At 36.7% G+C, this 16,308-nt stretch overlaps 1 protein-coding gene across 1 annotated transcript in view; it reads left to right on the top strand.

Annotated features, from left to right (window-relative positions):
• The window catches only part of LOC110542726 (cilia and flagella-associated protein 47-like), a 554,711-nt gene that overhangs the window by 477,063 nt on the left and 61,340 nt on the right, over positions 1–16,308 (top strand). Inside the window, exons 59-60 of the mRNA XM_060375216.1 lie at positions 9,192–9,351; positions 10,802–10,896. Of these exons, the coding sequence (XP_060231199.1) occupies positions 9,192–9,351; positions 10,802–10,896 (255 nt within the window). The remainder of the gene's footprint in view (positions 1–9,191; positions 9,352–10,801; positions 10,897–16,308) is intronic.

Below are 16,308 nucleotides of genomic sequence, written 5' to 3'. Positions count from 1 at the left end.
AATATCCATTGATTTGGAGGGGTGCTGGTGAGGCAACGATGTCCTGATTTTTGTTGGATATCTTCTTATGTTGACCTCCCACCACTTGATTTTCTGTAGCCTTTGCTGTTTGTTCTAGTAGCCTGTACTTAGACTGGATCCATCAATCCATCGAGCCTGGAGTATTCTTCAGGCAGATGAGAGAGATCCACCAGTTTGAGAGTGGATGTGGCTGTTTCAGATGCAGCTAAGGGAGGAAGGTCACAGGCTCATGTGTGTAAGCTCAGGAGTGTGCTTGGAGGTGTGCCTGCCTCGGAGGGATGAGCATAAACATGGGTTGTGCTGCAGGTATGCTCTACAGGCACTGCGCAAGTGCAAAGAATCCCTGAATAGTGCAGTGGCCCAGAGGCCTGACCTGGTAATGTGCTCCAAGTGCTCAGATAGGTCTGTCTGCGCTATATTGGCTCTAGGAATAATTTCCAGGAATTGTTTGGCTGGAATCTACAGAAATACTCAGAAAACAGGGGCTTCAATGTTAAGAATTCTGTCCCAGGGATCCCTTTGTTGCCCAAAGTGGGGGTGTGGGTGGGAGGGAACTGAATACATAGTATTTTCAAATGAGGGTTGCTTATGTACAATACAGGAAACCATAGTCAAACAAAGCAACCTTAAATTTCAATCAAGTACAATAGTTACACCAAGTAACCATGGATTTTTAAATTTTAATTAATTAATCAATTAATCTGTATAGTTATTTATTAAAAATTATTCACTTTGTATCTTGGCTGTGGGCACATCTCTTGTCTCCTCCCAGTACCACCCACCCTCCCTCTTCTTCCTCTATGCCTCTTCTCTAGTTTACTGCTAGGGGAGGACCTCTTCCCCTGCTATCTGACCCTAAGCATATAAGGGCTCAATAGGGCTGGCTGCAACATCTTCCTCTGTGGCTTGGCAAGGCTGCACCGAGAGGGGGAGGTGATATAAGAGCCAGACAAAGTTCATGTCAGAGAAAGGCCCTGTTTCACTTAGTAGGGAACCCACTTGGAGACTGAGTCTATAGGCTGCATCTGAGCATGGGTTTTAGGTCTTCTCTATGCATGGTACTTGATTAGAAGATCACTGACCCTGGGTTTTGTGGAGGATGTTTGTTTGTTTGTTTGTTTGTTTTCCCTCCAGGTCTTCCTATCTCCCTCTTCTTTCATAAGGTTTCCTGCACTCTGCCCAAAGTTTGGCAATGAGTCTCAGCATCTCCTTCGATACTCTGATGGGAAGACTCTTTCAGAAGTCCTCTGTGAAAGGCTCCTGTCCTGTTCCCTTTCTTCTCCTACTTCTGATGTCTATCCTGTTTGCCCTTTTGAATGAGGTTTCAGTAGCTTCCCTAGGAAGCAGCTTGTTGTTAACCTTCCTTAGTCCTATAGATTTTAGTATACTTATCCCATATTATATGGCTAATATCCACTTATATGTGAGTATATACCATGTGTGTCTGTCTGCTTCTGGGTTACCTCACTCAGGTTGTGTGGTAACATTGGTCTCCTTGCAGCACTCTTGTCTCTCCCAGGTATTTTTATCTCCCTTTTCCATGAGGTTTTCTGCACTCTGCCCAATGTTTGGCTATGAGTGCCAGTCCTTTGATACCTTGGGGGATAGTATTTCAGAGGTCCTCTATAAAGGTCCTGGCTACTATCGGTAAAGCTGTTATTAATAGAGTTGAGCAAATATCCTTATTGGATTTTTGGACATATTTTGGGTATATGCCTAGGAGTGGTATAGCTGGTTCTTGAGGTTGCACTATTCCTAAATTTCTGAGAAATAGTCAGATTGGTTTCCAAAGTGGTTGTACCAGGTTACATTCCCACCAGCATTGGAGGAGTATTTCCCTTTTTCACATTTTTTTCTAGCATTTACCATCTCTTGAGTTTTTGATCTTAGCCAGTTTTACAAGTGTGAGTTGAAATCTCAGGGTGGTTTGGATTTGCATTTCCTAAATGACTAAGGATGCAGTGCATTTCTTTAAGTGTTTCCCTGCCATTCCATATTCTTATATTAAGAATTCTCTGTTTAGCTCTTTACCCCATTTTTAAATTGGATTACTTGGTTGTTGGTGTTTAACATCTTCAGTTTCTTATATATTTTGGATATTAGCCTTCTGTCAGATGTAGGGTCGGTGAAGAACTTTTTCAAGTCTGTAAGCTGTCATTTTGTTCTCATGACAGTGTCCTTTGCTCTACAGAATATTTTCAGTATCATGAGATTCCATTTATTGATTGTTGGTCTTAGAGCCTGTGCTGTTGGTATTCATTTCAGGAAGTTGTCTCCTGTGCCAATGAGGAAAAGGGTCTTCTTTACTTTTTTTTTTTCTAACAAAATGTGTCTGGTTTTATGTTGTTGCCTTTGATACACTTGGACTTTAACTTTGTGCAGGTTGATAAATATGGATCTATTTGCATTTTTCTACATGTAGACATCCAGTTAAACCACAACCATTTGTTGATGACTCTGTCATTTTCCCTTTGTTTTTGGTTTCTTTGTCAAAAATTAAGTTTCCATAGGTGTGTGGGTTTATTTCTGAGTCTTTTGAAACCAGTCTATTTCTATGCCAGTACCATGCCATTCTTGTTAATGTTGCTCTGAGATCATGGATGGAGATACCTCTAGAAATCTTTTATTATATTATTATTGTTATTATAGATATTCTGTGTGTTTTGTTTTTCCATATGCAGTTGAGAATTGTTCTTTCACGGTCTGTGAAAATTTGTGTTGGTATTATGATGGAAATTGCATTGAATCTGTAGATTGCTTTTGGTAGGATAGCCATTTTCACTATGTTAATCCTTACAATTCATGAGCATGGGCGATCTTTCCATTGTCTGATTTCTTCTTCAATTTCCTTCTTTAGGGACTTGAAGTTTTTTTTTTTTTCATACAAGTCTTTCACTTGTTTGGTTAGAGTCACACCAGGTACTTTATGTCCTTTGTGGCTATTATGAAGGGTATTGTTTCCCTAATTTCCTCTCAGCCCTTTTTTCTTTTGTATACAGGAGGGCTTCAGATATTTTTTGAATTAATTTTGTATCTAGCCACTTTGTTGAAGGTGTTTTAACAGCTGACAGAGTTCTCTGGTTGAATTTTTACATAAAATAACTTGAGTTTCTATTGGTAAACAACACTAAATAATTTAAGTTTACACAAAATAAACTTAAATTTCTGTCAATATGCAATACAAAATAACTTAATATTACACAAATAACCATACAATACAAAATAACTTAAATTTCTGTCAATATAAAATAATTACACAAAACAACCTTAAATTTCTTTCAATATACATTTATCCATACCAAACTAAAGTAACACTTTGAATGCCAAAACAAAAACAAACAACAACAACAACCCCCCCGCCAACTTTTGTGAATAGGAGAGTTTTGTAGGCAAAGATGTCTTTTGGGTGCACTATGAAAATTTGGGATATTGGCCAAGTCCCGGGAAAGCTACCTGTATCTTTTTGTCCATTATCTCTTTTGTCAGTCCAGTCTCTGTGTTGTCTTATCAAGTCTCTGTGTTGCCTGTCCAATCTCTGTATTGTCTACTGACTGTGTTGTGCTTCCTTGGGGAAGCTCTTTTGAATATGATTTGCATGAAAATTTGGGAAGAACTTTGGTGTAATTCTATAGTTATTAAAATCAGTCTCTAGCATTAATAGAGGAAATTATTAAGATGCTCCAGGTTACCTTTCTCTGAAATTGTAGAGTCCTTCTCTATTGAAGGAGCCATGGTTACACTTACAGTGTAACAGTTACTCTGTTGCTGTCTTGTGTTGATATACCATTGAGGTACTCCTTATTCCCTTCCCCAGTTGCAGTATTCTGTCTTGATCAGTTAAAATGTGGTGATTCTTTGCTTTCTCTGGTTCTTCTTTGTGACATAGGTGAACACTAGGAGCTTCTCTTAGGCTGTCTTGAATCTTATCTCTCTTGAAGAATTTTCTTCAAAGAAGACAGAAAAATCTCATAACAATTAAGATGTTGAACATTTTAATTCAAAGGGAAAACCAATAGATCCAGGTTTTGATTTCAGAGGTTTAGTATATGACCTTGATGGTGGGGAGCATATTGCAGCAGGCAGGCTTGGCACTGGAGCAGTGGTTGAGTCCATATGTCTCATCTACAAACGAGCAGCAGAGAGTTCTAGCTGGAAATGGTGTGGGATTTTGAAACCTCAAAGCCCACTCCCAGTAACACACCTTCTCCAACAAGGCCATCCTTCCATTAACAAGGCAATACTTCCTAATTCTTTCTAAACAGTACACCAACTTGGAATAAAACATTCAAATATCTGAGCCTATGGGGGCCAGGAAGGTTGTTTTCTTTTTACTTCTGCCTTTTAATTATTTTCCTTGTTGTAGATTTTTTTAGGAGATGTTTTAATATACATCTTCACATATAGGTGCTGGTAAATAATTCCACTGAAATAGTTTCAAGAAAATGGTTGTATCATCCTGTACTTTAATGAAACCAAACTGTTTTGATTCCTGACCTTTTCTCTAAATGTGTGTGCACATATACAATTTTCTGTTACCATAAGAAACAAGTACTCAGCAGTCTTACTTGGAAAGTACCTTTACCCACTGAGTCATTTACTGGCCCCCACACCAGTCATCTTTGAAATAAGTTTATGTTTCTATAACTATCCCCATGTAAATATCAGTATCATGGCATATGGTCTTCATTGTTTATATTAGACTATATTAGAAATAGACAAAATAAATTTAATAAAATGAATAAATATAAATAGACAAAGTGTTCAGTTATTAAGAAATAAGTAATTAAAACTAAGACTGATATTTCTATAAAAGTATATACACTTCATGGGATTTGCATTTGTGATATTCTGGATATACACTCATTTAGATTACTCCTACATTACATTAGAAAGGGATTTATAAGGATAAAATTCTTACTATACTGATTGTTTGAGAGCCAAAGTAAAAATACCAATAAAAAGAAGATGATACAAGGATCAAACACCGTACATGTTCTCATCAAAACTCTGTATGCAAAATATAAGTATGTTCCCATTGTACAGAGTTGTTATTTTTGGAAAACATATTCAACCTAATTAAATCTGCTTCATACAGCAATGGTCTATTACAAACATAGAGCTCATACAGAAAACAGGGAAGATAAGATATCCCTTAGTTAACTGTACAAATTTTCATTGGGATTTTGGATAAAAAATGTCTAAACAAATTGTTTCAGTTATCTCATTTCTAAAATGATCAGCACTATTTGATGATTTCTGACAAGTAAATAAGAGATTGCATGATTAATACCTCAGAAATGGGATTTAAGAAATATTAAGTATTAAATACAGTACTTGGCCTTAGAACATTTCCTGTATTATTTAAAATTTATTTATTTAAAAATTTTGTGTTAAAATATTTTTAAATTGATTCATTTTCTCACATCATTCTTAATGGTCTTAAAGGTGTTAGTATAATTACCTAAAACAATAGGGCTTTAATTATCATCAATTTTACAACAAGGGTTTTATTTTGCAGTGTAGTAAATAACTCCTTAGATGTTGTAAAAAGTGCCTGCACTGTTAAAAATTGCCCTAAAGGCTGTGTCACCATTCCACCAATATCTCCATTTTGTTCAATTGGTGGGATTATTTTTTCAAAGGTTTGTCTTAAAATAATGCATTTGGAAGGAGGTGAAAATCTGCTCGCTTAGATAGGCAGAGAAAGTAACCAGCTAACTTTCCTTCTCAGCTCAAGTTTGAATGGAAAATAAGTAAATAAATAAACAAACCCAAAAGACTCACTAGCTCAGCTGACAGCCTGTAGCAAATGGGAGAAAAGGAAAAAATTGGGGAGAGAACATGCAGCCAAAGGTTTGCCAACTCAAAGCCCTAAAATCCAGGGAGCTGAGAAGCTGAAGCCTAAACTTAAGCAAGAGTTTGAGCTAATCCCTTTCTTCTCCATGCTGTCTTATATATCTCTCAACTCAAAGTCCCTCCTACTCTTTAATCTGTCAGCTGGTTTCTTGCTCCACTTCTTGACCTAGGGTTAACTTTATTAAATCCTCTTTACAGAAAGCTCTTGGATGAAGGGTGTTTTCTAGGGCTGGGTGAACCACATCATAATCACCTGTTTACAATAAACAGAAAGTTCTTGGATTAAAGGTTTGTGTCATTGCTCAAGCAAACCAAACAATAAACAAAGTTTTCCAGTTCAAAATTTTTGGGTTCACAATGGGATCAAATATTCTGCAACATTTCTCTGACATCAGTAAACTATATACTATGAGGTAAAAATTACATTTATAATGCCTAGTCCAAATGTAATTAGCAACCAGTATCATTCCTTTTTATTTTAACAAAAAAAGGGGTAGAGAAATAATATAGGTACAATAGGATAAAAGGGTGGATTATTGAATCTTATACATCTTTGTCTATTGATACAAAATTATGGTTATATTTTGTTTAGAGCATACTCTATCAAATCATTTTAAGGTATTTTACCTAGGTAATTCTTAACAATGCAATGTGAAGTTCTAATCCTTTTAAAAGCTGCTATCATAAACTGTTTAGAATAATTAAGAAATGCATATGAATAGTGAATAAAATTTGTGGTTTTGTTAGGTACTAGTTCAGTTAAACTAAAGTGAACATATTAATCAGTCAGTATATGGCTGGAAACAAGTAATTCAGATATACTAGAGAGATAAATGGTCTTCAAAAACCTCAGAGATCTATAGAATATAGCATTTAAAGATATTTTCTTAATTTGAGAATTTTTTGACAATGAGTAGCATCACCTCTTTTTGACTTTGTAGAAGATGATGAGCATCAAATAAAATTCTCATTTAGGACATGGCACTATATGTGACAAGCTAGCTAGTGGGCAAGGAATGGTTTTATTTCTACTGTAGACAGAATGATGGAGAAACCTGATACAGGAAAGTGGTTTGCTGAGCTTTGCAAGGACAAGATAGGAAAGTCTGTCATAATACCTGCTTCAAAGAAAGGTCTGTAAGGTACTCTGAGCTGAAGATAATGCTCCAACATTATAATGATATCTTTGGTGACTGTCCAGGCAGCCAGCAGTCTCTGTCATTTCTATAATTTTGGAAGCTGCTCCCTCTGCACTTACTGTTTTATTCAGCTATTATTAATGCTCAGTTCTCTGATGAGGTTGAAGAATAAACAGTTATAATCTTGCAATTAAGTTCTTTAGAATTTAAGGAGATGTTTTAGGTCTAAAAGGATGGTTTGGGATTGAAGTTGCAAGTTTTGATACAAAGTGATTTAGGTACAAAACTTTGGACTCACCAAGATAGGATAGAAAGTAGAATACTTTCTTCAATAAGTTATATTTCTACTGGTGTCTTCCAGGGCCCTCACTTACATGGAACATATCCAGTTCCCTTGAGTTTGTATTCAACAAGCTTCATATGTAGCATGATTTTTATTTAGGTCGTCTTTAGTAAACCTCAAACTTTTCTAGTTAATCCGACAATAAAGTATTTCAGACGTTTTTCTGGCTTCTGACTCTGAGAGTTATGATAACTAGGTGGCAGGATACACCACTTTTTAAATTTAAATTAAGTAATATTTTGGTCTTCTTGGGGATGGAAAAGTATTATTGCCAGTAACCTGAGGGCACCAAAAAAAAAAAAAAAAAATGAACGGTTGGTATACTAAAACAAAACAAAACAAAACAAACAAACAAAAAAACCCACAACTCTTATTTACATTTATTTTATCTTTTTCTCCCTACTCCACCACAATCCCTTTCAACACCCCAACATGAGGTCAGAGAAAGAAAGGGATAGTGGGAGAGGGATCACAGTTCTCTTTCTTGGCTGCTTCCTGCTGGTTAATGTTGTTGGGCTCTTTGGAGCCTCTCTGGCCTTCATTTCAGGAAATCTCTAACTTCTTGTCTCACAACAGCAACCAAGAGCAGCAAGAAAGAAGCAGGAACAGCCTTGTTCTTTCTCACCTGTCTAGCTCTCTGGGCACTGGCATTTATTCTCTCTCTAGAGTCCTCAGATTTAAAATATCTGCAGCTGACAAAGAACTCCTCTCAGAGCCTGCTCAAAGCAAATAGTTTGCTGCTGTGGACCATCTGAATCAGTCTCACATCCCACACCTGGGACCAAAACAAAAACATGTTTAGATGTTGAACGTATTTTGATTTTTTTTATCTTCAATATTTTATTTATTTATTTATTTTGAATTTTATTTTTTTCTTATCAGTTACATTTTATTAACTCTGTATCCCAGCCGTGTCCCGATCCCTCATTTCCTCCCAGTCCCTCCCTCCCTCCCTCATCTCCACCGTGCCCCTTTCCAAGTCCACTGATGGGGGAGACCTCCTCCCCATTCTTCTGATCCTGTTTTATCAGGTATCTTCAGGACTGGCTGCAAAGCCCTCCTCTGTGGCCTAACAGGACTGCTCCTCCCTTGGGGGGTGGGGAGGCCAAAGAGCCAGTCATTGAGTTCCTCTTAGAAATAGTCCTTGTTCACCCCTCACTTTGGCAAACCAGTTGGTTACTGAGCTACCACAGGCTACATCCGAGCAGAGGTTCTAGGTTATATCCATACATGGTCCTTGGTTGAATGTCAGTCTCAGAAAAGACCCTGTGCATATTTTGATTTTTAATTAAAGATTAAAGCCTCCTCAAATGCACAACAAACAGGTCTTACCCTTTCTTCTATAAATTGCTGCAAATGTTCATAAAATGTATCAAGTGTTGGCAAAAATTCATGAGTTTTTGGTTATTTTATCACTATAGATAACCTTAGCCCTCAGTTTATGAATTATCAAATTCAAAGCTTTTTCAGGAGACACTTTTTACCTTAGAGAAAAATGGATATTCGAATACAGTTCATGAAATTTAGTCGAAAGATAGTAAAGCATTTACAACTTACCAATGGTGTAAAATTTAAAAAAGAGCATATAGCATTTGCCTTTCTGGGCCTGATTATCTCATTCAGTATAATATTTTCCAGTTCCATCCACTTACATGCAAATTTCATGATTTCATGTATCTTTCCATTGTGTATACGTACCACATTTTTATTATCCTTTTATTAGCAGAAGGACATTTCAGTTGTTTTCATTCTGGCTATTGTGAGTAGAGCAGTAATGAACATGGCTGAGCAAGCATGTTATAACATTTTAAAATTTTTTATGTGTTTTACAGGAATTGTCATTCCTCCCAAAGGAAACTTAGATATCTCGGTTTTATTTATACCTTCTGCTATGACGTTATACAAAACAATGATGATTGTTAAAGTGAAGAGAGCAAACAAAAAAAAGTGGCTTATTGACAATTTTGAAGAACTAAGTGCAGAGACTAAGAGGTAACAATTATGACATAGAAAGAAAATACTTTGTGTTTTGACTGAACTTTTTGTGATAGGTGTCTATAATGTATGATAACATAAAGCTCAATATGATCTGTACTACTGCAGCTCTTATGTCCAGAAAAATAAAATGTTTGTTGTAGTTCAGAGTAGTCAACAAGATCAGTATTACCTTTAACCATTCAGATACATACAAAGGGAAAATAATAAGTGACCGCCAATTCAAGAAATAATAACTTGAGGGCCACCTGCATTAGCAGCTTGTCTGAACAAAATGGAGAACTTGTAAAGCTCGCATGCAACAAGTGATGAAACACTGCTCAAACCAAGGTGTATCATTTCAGTGGATTTCTAGAATGAAGGTAACTTACATTCTTTGCTTAGCTGCAAATGAAGCATATTTCAATAAGCACACAAATCTTAAATGTTTCCTCTGTTTTTATAGTTTAGTTAGTCTAGAAACCTTAATTAAAATCAAAACCTTAATTTATCATACATTTGTATATTTCTTCTCCACATGGTTTCTACTGTGGTTCAATTATTATCTATTCAGCCAGGCATTCACCATGTCCAGAGTCACAGTTAATTACATGTACACATGTATGTAGCATTTCAGTGAGAAATTACAATGAAAGTAATCTTGCTAAAATGTAGTAAGAATTGTAGAAGAGTTCTTAAAGGCACAGAGCCCTTTTGGCTATGGTGTCATAGGAGCCAGATACACAAATCACATGCAAAGATGGTCTTCTGTGCAGTGTTTCATATTTTATTTTATAAGAAAATTCCATCTTCAGAAATGACCAAACTTTTCTAAATTTATTTCCTAGTAGTAGATGAGATGTATGCTCGCATTTTAACTAGTATCACCTTAAAATAAAAGTTTACATGCTTTTCTGTAATTAATAGGGTTTTGGATGTTGTGATTTTCACTGTATAATTTAGGCTATCACCTATATGAACTGTCTTAACTCCCAGTCACCATTTAGTTACAGAAATAAATACAAATGTACTTTTGGAAGGTAATGAGTAAAACTCCTACATTTTAACTTACACCTCATGATGATTTACTTTAGAATAATTTTCTATGACCACATCTTTATAACATCAACTGATTAAGAAAATGTTTCCTATTCTGTAAGTCGCTCTGCCTAAATATAATTGCATAAGCTTTACTAAAATAACTTTAGAGCAACAAAGAATACAACATTTTTTCTTTTTTCTTAGATATTTTATTTTTAAGATTATAAAATAATTTTATCATTTTCTTTTCTCACTCAAAACATTCTCATATACCCAACTTGCTCTTTCATATCCATGGCCTCTTTTTTTCACTAATTGCTATTACATCCCTATATTATAGATACAGATATATGATTATTATTCCCTTGATCTATATTGACAGTATTTCTGTCCTGTGTTAACTTTATGTATTTTAATTTCTAAATAGATTTTTTGGAGTAGACCATGGAGAAACTCATGCAATATATTGGATGTACCCTATCATTGGACTTCCACAGGCACCGCCCCCTGAAAGTTCTCCAGGTAAGTATATTTTACTCAGGAGAAAAAAGCTCTGAATTCCATGAGACCTTAGCCATCCTACAATTCCATCTCTTTATGCAAATACAAACAGATATACTACAAGTGAGAAAACTGCAAAAATTCTTTCTTTCTTACCAGTAGGTGTAGTAAATCATGTCTTGGGTACCTACCATAAGAAATTCTGAAGGAGTTTTCAAAGATTTGATATTTCCTTCTTTAATTCTCCATATCAGCTGTTGCAAATGAAAGAATAAGACTTCTGGGGTGAAGCTATAGCTCACAGTAGAGTGCTACCTTGTCATGTGAAACAGGCCTGGGTTCAATATTCAGCAACAAAACAAATAAAATAAAACAATAAAGAGATAAAAGGTGATTGGTCTCTACTGAACTTAGGTTACATCATCACAGGATGAAATAGGAAGAAGTGGTAAATTTTTCTTGTACCAGAGCACTTCCCTAAACATACTTGCACTGGTTATAAAAAATGGCCAAATTTAAATACTTTCTTGTTTTAACTGGAAATAAAATCCAAGCTGTAGCCCCCTCCCTCATTTCCTCCCAGCCCCACGATACTTTTCTCTTCCCCCCACCCATTTCCCAAGCAAGCTATTAGAATTTGCAAAGAAAATATTCATTAGCCGATACCAAGAAAGAGAGGAGAGGCAGTCTGACCAATGAAGAAAAAAAATAACGTTCTTTACTGGCATTAGTGGAATTATTGGAATGTGGAAAGGTTTCCCCCTGGGCCAGGACAAAGGCAGTAGAGTATGCTGTTTGCTACCAGGGAGACCAGTGGAAATTACAGTGTCCCAAGTGTAAAAGAATCCTTATCCTGTTACCAGAAAGGAGGGTGAGACTGCGTGATCAAGGGTAGTCACAATCCTCATGTAGCTAAAACATCTATAATAAGCACAAATGACTATATTCTACCATTAAAATTATAAAGTTAGATAAAGTTCAACAGTGAAAATAATCTGGAGTTGCCTTCTCAAGAGAGGTGGTATCTGGTTCCTGATTCTTCTGGAGGGAATAGATATCCTGGGTATGTTCCTTGAAGGCCCTTCCTCCCCTGTACTGAGACATCCATCTAAACTGTGCTACAAACTTCCATCCTTTTAAAATGGTTTTTAAAGTGTTATAGGCTCCTAGGAAGTCTTCTGAAGAAGAATACCATCAAGAGACTTGCCCAGGTCCAGACTATAACCTATAATGGGACTACAACCTATAATGGGACCGCTGCTACAATAGTGGCATGATAGTTATGGAAGTAACCAAATGTTACTTGCTAAGATTTGATGTCTGTCCATAGGATGGAATTCATTTTGGGACTGTAGATTAGTCAAATGACCACTGCCTTTGGAGTAATTATCCTACAGGAGCCCATTACTATCTTTTTGGTAAATAGTTCACTGATACAGGATTTTTAAAAATCAGTTATGTATTTACAAGTAATATAAGTCAGACTAAGACAAAATAGTAATAACTAAGTATTCGGAAGCAATTTAGATATTTGGTATGAAAATATTTTCCAGAAGTCTAAAATTGTGCTGGTAGTTATTTTTGTAGGAATCCTTTTCAGAAGCAAGTGGTTAAAATTTTATTTGTGTACATTATTGTTTTTGGACAGACTACATTATTTACTTAAGAGAACACCAGAGGTAGCTCAGTGTTGTCTCTGTTCAACTACACCACTATCTTGTTATTCTTTTTTTCTGTAACACCCACATTATTTGCACATCCAATACAATTTTGTTTACCTATGAGCTACCAATTCACTTTGTGACTTATATGCTTACTGTCTATTGGGACAGATAAGAATGAAATATTTACATTATCTGTTATACTGTAGCAAAATAAGAAATGAACCCACTGTAATGGATCTAACATTAATTTCTTTTTTATTTTTTTAACTTTTATTAGTTACACTTTATTCACTCTGTATGCCACCATAAACTCTTCCCTCCTCCCCTCCTAATCCGACCTTTCCTCCCCCTTCTTCATGTATTCCCCTCCCCAAGTCCACTGATATGGGAGGTCCCCCTCTCCTTCCTTCTGATCTTAGTCTATCAAATCTCATCAGGAGTGGCTGCATTGTCATCTTCGGTGGCCTGGTAAGGCTGCTCCCCTCTCAGGGGGAGGTGATCAAAGATCAGGCCAATCAGTTTATGTCAGAGGCATTCCCTCTTCCCATTACTATGGAACCCACTTAGACACTGAACTGCCATGGGCTATATCTGCGATGGGGTTCTAGGTTATCTCCATGCATGGTACTTGGTTGGAGTATGAGTCTCTGGAAAGACTCCTGTGTTCAACTTTCCTGGTTCTGTTGTTCTCCTTGTGTAGTTCCTGTCCTCTCCAAATCTTATTATTTCCCATTTCTTTCATAAGATTCCATGTACTCTGCCCAACAGTTGGACATAAGTCTCAGCATCTGCTTTGATAGTCTGCAGGGCAGAGCTTTTCAGAGGCCCTCTGTGGCAGGTTCAGAACTTGTTTCCTGTTTTCTTCTTCTGATGTCCATCCTCTTTGCTTTTCGGGATGGGAATTGAGCATTTTAGAAAGAATCCTCCCTCTTGATTAGTTTCTTTAGATGTACAGATTGTAGTATGTTTATCCTATACTATATGTGTATATGAGTGAGTATATACCATGTGTGTCTTTCTGTTTCTAGAATAGCTCACTCAGGATGATCATTTCCAGGTGCCACCATTTATCTTCAAATTTCATGATATCCTTGTTTTTAATGCTGAGTAATATTCCATTGTGTAGAGGTACCACACTTTCTGTATCCATTCTTCAGTTGAGGGAAATCTGGGTTGTTTCCATCTTCTGGCCACTACAAATAAAGCTGCTACAAACATGGTTGAGAAAATGTCCTTATTGTGTACTTGAGTCTCTTTTGGATATATGCCTAAGAATGGTATGGCTGGATCTTGAGGAAATGTTATTCCTAGTTGTCTGAGAAAGCACCAGATTGATTTCCAGAGTGGTTGTAAAAGTTTACATTCCCACCAGCAGTGGAGAAGTGTTCCCCTTTCTCCACAATCTCTCCAGCATGTGTTGTCATTTGAATTTTTGATCTTGGCCATTCTGATGGGTGTAAGGTGAAATCTCAGGGTCGTTTTGATTTCCATTTCCCTGATGGCTAATGAGGTTGAGAATTTCTTTAAGTGTTTCTCTGCCATTCCACATTCTTCTATTGAGAATTCTCTGTTTATCTCTGTTCCCCATTTTTTAAGTGGATTACTTGGTTTGTTGCTTTTCAGCTTCGTTAGTTCTTTATATATACTGGATATTACCCCTCTGTCTAATGATTCTTTCCCAATCTGTAGGCATTCGTTTTGTTTTGATGATGGTGTCCTTTTCTTTACAGAAGACTTTCAGTTTCATGAGGTCCCATTTATGAATTGTTGCTCTTAGAACCTGTTCTGTTAGTGTACTGTTCAGGAAGTTGTCTCCTGTACCAATGAGTTCTAGGGTCTTCCCAACTTTTTCTTCTAACCGATTTAATGTGTCTGGTTTTATTTTGAGGTCTTCGACCCAATTGGGCTTTAGTTTTGTGCAGGATGATAAGTATGGATCTATTTGCATTTTTCTACGTGTAGATATCCAGTTAGACCAGCACCATTTGTTGAAGATGCTATCCTTTTCTTATAATTAAATTCATTGATTTTTATTAATTACAGTTTATTCACTTTGTATCCCCCCCATAAGGCCCTCCCTCCTCCCGTCCTGGTCCCATCCTCCCTCCTCCTTCTTCATGCATGCCCATCTCCAAGTCACTGAGAAGGGAAATCCTCTTCTCCTTCCTTCTGATCTTACTCTATCAGATCACATCAGGAATGGCTTCATTGTCATCTTCTGTGGCCTGGTAAGTCTGATCTCCCGTCAGGGGAAGGTGATCAAAGAACAGGCCAATCAGATTATGTCAGAGGCAGTCCCTATTCCCTTTACTATGTAACCAGCTTGAACACCAAGCTGCCATGACATCTGTGCAGGGGTTCTAAGTTAGAAGACACTAACTTTTGCATTGTATGGCTTTGGCATCTTTGTCAAAGATCAGGTGTCCATAAGTGTGTGGGTTTATTTCTGGGTCCTCTGTTCGGTTCCATTGATCCACCATTCTGTTTCTATGCCAGGACCATGCAGTTTTTATAACTGTTGCTCTATAGTACAGCTTGAGATCAGGGATGGAGATACCTCCAGAAGATCTTTTATTGTAGAGGATTGTTTTAGCAATTCTGGGCTACTTGTTATTCCATAAGAAGCTGAGAATTTTTCTTCAGAAGTCTGTAAAGAATTGTGTTTTTAATTTGATGGCAATTGCATTGAATTTGTAGATTGCTTTTGGTATGATGGCCATTTTCACTATGTTAATCCTGCTAAGCCATGAGCATGGGAGATCTTCCCATCTTCTGATACCTTCTTCTAATTCTTTCTTCAGAGACTTGAAATTTTTTTCATAAAAGTGTTTGACTTGCTTGGTTAGGGTAACACCAAGGTACTTTATGTCATTTGTGGCTATTATGAAGGGTGTTGTTTCCCTAATTTCTTTCTCAGCCCTTTTGTATTTTGTATTCAGGATGGCTACAGATGTTTTTGAGTTAATTTTGTATCCAGTCACTTTGCTGAAGGTGTTTATCAGCTGTAGGATTCCCTGGTAGAATTTTTGGGGTCACTCAGATATATTGTCATATCATCTGCAAATAGTGATAATTTGACTTCTTCCTTTCCAATTTGTATCCCCTTGATCTCCTTCAACTGTCTTATTTCTCTAGCACGGACTGCCAGAACTATGTAGAATAGATATGGAGAGAGTGGGCAGCCTTGTCTTGTTGCTGATTTCAGTGAGATTGATTTGAGTTTCTCTCTGTTCAGTTTGATGTTGGCTATAGGCTTTCTGTATATTGCCTTTACTATGTTTTCCTTGTATTCCTGATCTCTCCAATACTTTAAACATGAATGGATGTTGGATTTTTTCAAATGCTTTTTCAGCAACTAAGGAGATTATAATGTGGGTTTTTTTCGTTCAGTTTGTTAATATGGTGGATCACATTGATTGATTTCCATATATTGAACCACCCTTGTATACCTGGGATGAAGCCTACTTTTTCAAAGTGGATGATATCTTTGATGTGTCCTTGTATTCGGTTTGCAAGTATTTTGTTGAATATTTTTGCATGAATGTTCATAAGGGAAATTGTCCTGAAATTCTCTTTTTTCATTTTATCTGTAAGGTTTAGGTACCAAGGTGACTGTGGCTTCATAGAATGAGTTTGGTAGTGGTACTGTTCCTTCAATTTCTATTTTGTGGAATCTTTTGAAGTGAACTGGAGTTAGCTCTTCTTTGAAGGTCTGGTTGAATTTTGCACTGAAACCATCTGGTTCTGGGCTGTTTTTGGATGGGAGACT

This window comes from Meriones unguiculatus, chromosome X, assembly GCF_030254825.1.
Source record: "Meriones unguiculatus strain TT.TT164.6M chromosome X, Bangor_MerUng_6.1, whole genome shotgun sequence".
Classification (NCBI taxonomy): Eukaryota; Metazoa; Chordata; class Mammalia; order Rodentia; family Muridae; genus Meriones; species Meriones unguiculatus.
Note: the sequence above shows the minus strand (reverse complement) of the source record. Positions and strands in the feature narration are given on the sequence as shown.